Source organism: Chrysoperla carnea, chromosome X (genome assembly GCF_905475395.1).
Source record: "Chrysoperla carnea chromosome X, inChrCarn1.1, whole genome shotgun sequence".
Classification (NCBI taxonomy): domain Eukaryota; kingdom Metazoa; phylum Arthropoda; class Insecta; order Neuroptera; family Chrysopidae; genus Chrysoperla; species Chrysoperla carnea.
The window spans coordinates 9,358,495-9,365,647 of NC_058342.1; the positions used below are offsets into that span (position 1 = coordinate 9,358,495).

Genomic DNA, 7,153 nt, shown 5'->3' on the forward strand with positions numbered 1-7,153 from the left:
CAGAACTTTATGTTTTTGGTTTGATCACTTTTGAAAGTATATTTTCAAACGCAGCCATATAAATTTCAGCCAAGAGTGGGCTTAGTGGGCTGTCCATGGCTAGACCATGTATATATATATATATATATATATATATATATATATATATATATATATATATATATATATATATATATATATATATATATATATATATATATATATATATATATATATATATTCTTTATTGATATACAAAAAGCAAATCAATCATTACAAAATTACATTTTGTGTTACAATATATGAAAAATAAAATAAAACTAAATAAAATAACATAAAATTCCTTATATTAAAAATCTTAATTGTCATATTTTTAATGTGTGTAAAGCATCAAACCTGGCTATCAAAACAACAAACTTTTCCTCTTCGATAGAATGAAATTAATATAAGTCGTCACTACTATTGCTTTATCATACTCAGAAACATTTAAAATGTTCGTTAGGTTATTAAATCCCATTGCAGAAACCCTATCTCTTTCTGTTCCTCTGGTACCTTCACAATCCATAAGTAAATGTTGCCCAGACTCTAGCCCACCACATAGAACACACATCTTGTCTCCTAATGAATTTCGTACATTGTTCCAGGCGTAAGTGCTTAGTCTGAACGAAGCTAGGATTTTCCTCTGGTCTCTATTTAATATATTTAGATATGGTGCGCCAGTTTCGAAATGGGGTATGCATGAAAACATCTGCATTGATACCATAGAGTTCACTTCATGTAATACTTTTTCTAGATAGTATTCCTGCACTTGTTTTTTTATTCTTCCTTTTGTCCAATTTTCGCAATTTTCAGCTGTCATTTCCATAAGATTTAATTGTGCTTTTATATTAGTTTCTAATCCGCATGCAAGACCTACTTGTTGTAGTTTTTTGTTGCCATTTTTAATTCTTCTATAATAAGCCAATGATAGTGAGATAAAATGCGCTGCAATCGGTTTTCTTCCAATTTCTACTAGAACCCCGCTGTTGCATGATGATTTTGATATTCATAATATTTCTTTATAAAATTTATTACAAAATACTTCATTTTCATATTCAATTTTTTGTGCTCCCCAAATTTGGCTACCATACGATAGAATGGGTATAATCAGCGCATTAAATAACATGAGAATAATTTTAACCGGTAAGCTTTTGAGTTTATAGATATACTTTCTCAGAGATATGAGGGCTTGTTTCGAGTATCATTTGCTGTTGATGAAATTTTCAGCTACCATTATGTGTTAAAAATACTCCTAAGTATTTAAATTTATTAACTATTTCGATTTTCTTTTCTCCAATGAAAAACATTTCTTTTTTGCTTGCCCTACTTCCTTTGCTTATGACTAGCATTTTGGTTTTCTGGGCGTTTATTGTTAGTCTCCACTTATCAGAAAATAGCACTATATCATCAGCATACATCAAGGTTTTGATTTCATAGTTTTTAATACAAGGTGCTATTGTATCAACTTCTTCTAGGGCATCAGGTAGGTCATTCATAAACAGTATGAACAAGATCGCTGAGAGTTGGCATCCTTGTCTCAGTCCTTTTGAGGTATAGATGCTTTTTGACACGGTGAAAAGGTTTATTTTAGTACAGCAGCTCGCGCTGGTGTAAATTGATTTAATTATTTCTTACATTTTACTTGAAATTCCTATATTTTTCAGTTTATGCCATAGCATGTTTCGGTCGACTGAGTCAAAAGCTTTTGTTAAGTCAATAAAACAACAGTAAAGTTTTCGTCTTTTCATTGCTAAACATTTTTTCATAAGGGCATCTATTATGACTATGTTGTCTATAGTTTCATATGATGCCCTAAATCCTGATTGGAATTCGGATATAATATTATTTTCAATGATCCAGTTTTCATTTCCATTCCAGATAACATTTTTGTATAAATTTCCCCAAGATTGGTAGTAGAGTTAAACCTCTGTAGTTGTTTACATTTTTCTTATCCCCTTTCCCCTTATATATATTGCATATTATTCCTGTTGACCACTGTTCAGGGAAATATTTTAGTTCACTCATTTTGTTGAAGATGTCTTTCAATAAATTAAAATTTGATTGATTACTAAATATGTATTGGTAAATTTCATTTGGTATCCCGTCTATACCAGTTACTTTTCTTAACTTTAAATTTTCAATAGTTTCGCGTAATTCTTCTTCTTTAAATGCACAGTCCAGTTGTTCTATTCTCGGTATACACTTGATATCCTCTGAGTCTGGACATATTTGACTTTTGTCGCTTCTGTACAGTGACTCGTAGTGTTCCAACCATTCTTGTGTGGTGATCAGGTCATGTTCTTTTGAAGGTTTGGTATCTCCTTTTATGTAAGACCAAAGACATTTACTGTTGTATTCCATAAAGTTTATTATCTCATTGATTTGGGCTTCCTCCGCTTCTCGTTTCTTGCTTTTACAAATTTTCTTAAACTCGTTTCTTATTTTCAAAAAATTCTCTTCTCTTTAACCAGAAAATATACAAAGGTTTGCTTGTATATTTTCTAGTTAAATTCAAAATAGTTTTGTTTGAGAATGGTACGTAAGGTGTTGATGACATCATCAATGATCAATGGGTTGGTGCCTTTTTTCTCTAGGATGTCTTGCACATTCCTAATACACTCTTAGCCTAATACACTCTTGACAGGGAATGTTTCTAAACATATTGAAGATATCTATCGATACCAATTTGTATCGGGACGCATGTTGACTTTGGCTAACTTCTATGTTAGGTCCAATGAATTCTTTACAGAGTGAATGTTCTGAAAGTCGGAAAGTTCTTTAATTATTTGATCCAGTTTCTTAGAAATTTTTCTTGAGGGGCAACCCATGTATGAGACAACCGGCCTAATTGGTTTATTTTCTTTATGGTTCTTTATAAGACCATAGAGTCTGAGTACTCTTGGATTCATTTCGGTTAACTGATATTTCATTATTGATAAAAATTTAATTCCCATTTTTTATACAGTTTCTTATTTGCTGTTGATACTTATCCGTAGGAATGGTCCTCATGCGTTGAATTTTCTCTTTTTGTATAAAATCTCCAACCTTGTTTATGTAATCTTGTTTTTTCATGATAATGGGTGAACCTTTATCGTCCTTAGTGATAATAAGGTTGTCGTCTTTAAATTTTTTGTTGATGTTTTTAATAACTTTGTTAATCCTCAAACTACTTTTATTTGTTTTTGAATTTGATTGTATGGTCTTCTTTATCAGTTCTTTTGTAAGATGAAAATTGTTATTTCTGAGAGCAACTTCTACATCGGCTATTAAAATTTCTTTTTCGTATTTTAAATTGGTCGGTAGTGCATATTTCAATCCTTTGTCTAACAACCGGAGTTCTTCATTGTTAAATTCAGTATTGCTTAGAATAATAGTGCGTTTCTCAAATTGAAACTGAGGGGTAATAATCTGTGGAGTGTTTGTCTCAACAGAACCCAATTTCTTCAGTTTAGCATGTTGTTTCAAAAATATTGTGTGTATTGTTTCATTGACTTTTGTCCTTACTTGGTCGTCATAAACTTGGAATTCTATAGGATGTAATTTTGCAGTGAGTTCCATATGGACTATTTTTAAATAAATGAAGATAGTGTTACGCTTATTATACCATTTTTTAGCTTCTGTTTTTAACCAAATTTTCTTTGCAAATTTAATTTCTTTCACTGGTGCTTCACCTTTGACTTGTGTTTTTTTTAACACTCTTTTCTCAGGCATTCTTGAATGAACCAATTGCGTTGAGAAAAACCTCGAGCTTTCATTATCAATTTAAAATAAAATTTGAGCTACTCCATTAAACTTGCTAGTTGTATCATTCTTATGGTTTAGTTTGGAGTTTTACTTTGTGGAACATTTTTTAATTAAATCAAAAAACACAATTCTTTGCTTATTTACTCCAGTGATTTATTAAAATATATATTTTAACAATTAAAATACATTTCACTGTATTTTTAACAATTTCAAAATGTATTTTTTTTGTGACATATGTGAAATTTTTTAGATTGTCAGCGGTTTATGTACCTGAGAATTATTAAAAACAAATTAAAATATTTGGACTACAAATTTTAGATTAGATTTTAGTCCAAATATTAAACAAAAAATACGTTATTAAAAGTCTTAATTTGCAAAGAAATGGTTTTTTTCATTTTTAGCGTCTTTCAGACCCCGAAAGGGGGGAAGGTATATAAAAGTTAATTAATAAAAATATCTTAAATTTCGGCATAATTTTAGACCTTTTTAAAATCTTTTAAAAGTGATTTTATTCTATCTGATTCACTTTACGGTTTAAACTCGCTTCACCCCAATGGCCCGCACGGCTTAAAACTAAAAATTTCACCTTTAAACCATATAGACTTTTTTAGCATAATTTTCTGAAGCAAATGCAAAAAAAGGTTGTTTTTGTTTGTATGTGAATTGAGTTAATTTTAAGGATATATATAAAATATCTACATAACATATATAAGACAAAAATTCCATTTTAATAACAGATCATTTAATAATAAGAAGAGGGAGAAATGTGAGCTTAGTAATGGAGCTTTGCTGCTGAGTTTTTATACAATATATATGAAATATATACAAGGTATATTAAATTTAGTCGCAAGTTTGTAACGCTTCAAAAAATTGATGCTACCAACAAAATTTTTGCAAAGGTGTTCGTAAAATCACCTAATTAATGCGTTTTCGGTTGTCTGTCAACACGATTACTCCAAAACGAAAAAAGATATCAAATTGAATTTTTATAGTGTTCTTGTTGTATGGGGAAGCAGAATTGGTTTAATTGATGTAAGTGGTTAAATAGTTTGATTAATAATATTTATTGAGGTGAAAATTAACAGATAGAAAATTATACTTTTTACTTATAACAAAGACATTACACAACTGACGTTCCGTTCAGTTCCGTTCAGTAACCAACTTCATTGTCTATCTCATCATATTCATATTAGATACCAGTGGTTCTAAAACATTACAACACTCCCACTAGGACTGCTGGTATTGATCATTCAAGAGACCCATTTTTTCAATACAGTTTTGATGAGCTTCCCGAGGTAGTCCTTTTGTTAGAACGTCTGCTGTCATTTCACGAGTGCCAACCGGACTTAAAATTATTTCATTGTTTAAAATATGTTGTCTTATGAAATGATGGCGCACGTCTATATGTTTGGTTCGTGGTCTATAATTCGCAATTGCAGCTAAGTCTATTGCACTTTTGTTATCGCAATAAATTTTTGTCGGTTCAGCTTCTTTTCCATCCAGTTCCTTCATAAAGTTTCGAAGCCACAACGCCTCCTGGACTGTAGCTGAAAGTGCCATGTATTCGGCTTCCGTCGTAGATAATGCAACGGTTGGTTGTTTTTTAGAATTCCAACAAATTGCACCACCTTGACTCAGGAAAACATAGCCCGTAACGGATTTGCGGTTATCTACATCTCCTGCCCAATCGGCGTCAGAAAATCCCATGATCGCAGAATTTTCGTGTTTAGAATATTGAATCTTCTTGTTAATTGTACCTTTTAAATACCTGAATATTCTTTTGACGGCGTTCCAATGCGGTTTACCTGGGTCATTGTTGTATCGACTTACTAGACTTACCGCATAGGCAATATCGGGCCTAGTACTCTGAGCTGCATACAACAAAGATCCTACTGCTTGTTGGTAAGGTATTTTCTCCATTTCTAACCTTTCCGAGTTGGACTGAGGGCACATTTACTTGGATAGAATTTGATTCGGATCCAATGGCGTTGAAACGGCATTACAATCAAACATGTTAAAACGATTTAAGATTTGTTTAATATAATCTGTTCGATTTATCCACAATTTGCCCTGTTGACGGTCACGCGATATTTCAAAGCCTAGGACATTTTTAGCTACACCTAAGTCTTTCATTTTGAATATTGTACAAAGTTCAGTCTTAACACTTTGTTGTAACTCTTCATTATTTGATAAAATTAAAAAATCGTCCACATACACAGCTATTATTAACATATCTTTATGGTTAATTTTAAAATAAACACACTGATCACTCAAAGAACATTTAAAGCCAAGTTTTAGTACATCAGAGTGAAGTTTTTGGTTCCAAGCTCTACTTGCTTGTTTTAATCCATAAATGGCTTTATTGAGGCGACATACCTTACTACCATCTTCATAGCCTTCTGGCGGTACCATATAAATTTCTTCTTGCAGATCACCCTGCAGGAACGCTGTTACTGCATCCATTTGATGTATAACCAAATCATATTTCACCGCCAATGACATTAGGTATCGTATGGAGGTGTACCTAACAACCGGAGCATATGTTTCTTGATAGTCTATGCCATATTCTTGAGAACATCCTTTGATTACTAATCTGGCTTTGTATCTTATGTGGTTCGGAGACAGTTTAGTTTTGAATACCCATTTACATTTTAATGGTTTTTTTCCTGCCGGTAGATCACACATAGACCATGTGTTATTTTCCATAAGAGAATCGAACTCTTCTTTCATAGCATCACGCCATGAGCTTGCTTCAGCACAATTTAAAGCATCGGAAACTGTTTCGGGTTCCACATAAATGGAACATTGTGCCTGATATAAGACGTAATCGGGCATAGTGTTCCGTAATTTATGTCGGTTAGAGTACATAAATTACGAACACAACATATTACCATAAAATAATGGATCTATTTTCTTATGCGCAGTGATCGCTACGCGGAGGAATTTACTAACCTACTTGTTTGAGTATTGATTATGAGTCCTCTTCGATTTGGGCTCTCGGACAGCAAGGATCGCAATGTAAAAACAGTAATGGATCCTACATTCAATGTACAATTTTAAATTATTTGCACGTGGCACACTTAAACAATATGTGAGCAAACAGTGATATTTTTATTAAATTATCTGGTATGTTTCGATTTATTATAATTATTGGGTTTTTGGAGATAGTTTGAAATGTTTAATTTCAATATATTATGCATCCGTTTAAACCTTTGATATAAGTTTATTTAAGGTTTCTAGGTTTAAAATGACTTAGAATTTATTAATCGTTATTCGTAAAACACTTTAGAATATGTGTATTTATTAAATACTTGGTTTATGTTATTCAGTAAACACTTAATGTGTTAAATTTCTATACTTTGTAAATTTTCATAATGGCGCTTAACGCTTT

At 31.7% G+C, this 7,153-nt stretch overlaps 1 protein-coding gene across 1 annotated transcript; it reads right to left on the reverse strand.

Moving 5' to 3' along the window:
- Positions 1–4,989: 4,989 nt before the first annotated feature.
- Positions 4,990–5,682, reverse strand: LOC123302875 (secreted RxLR effector protein 161-like). The gene has a single exon (XM_044885969.1). It carries the CDS (start codon positions 5,680–5,682, stop codon positions 4,990–4,992), a length of 693 nt encoding a protein of 230 aa, XP_044741904.1.
- Positions 5,683–7,153: the final 1,471 nt, after the last annotated feature.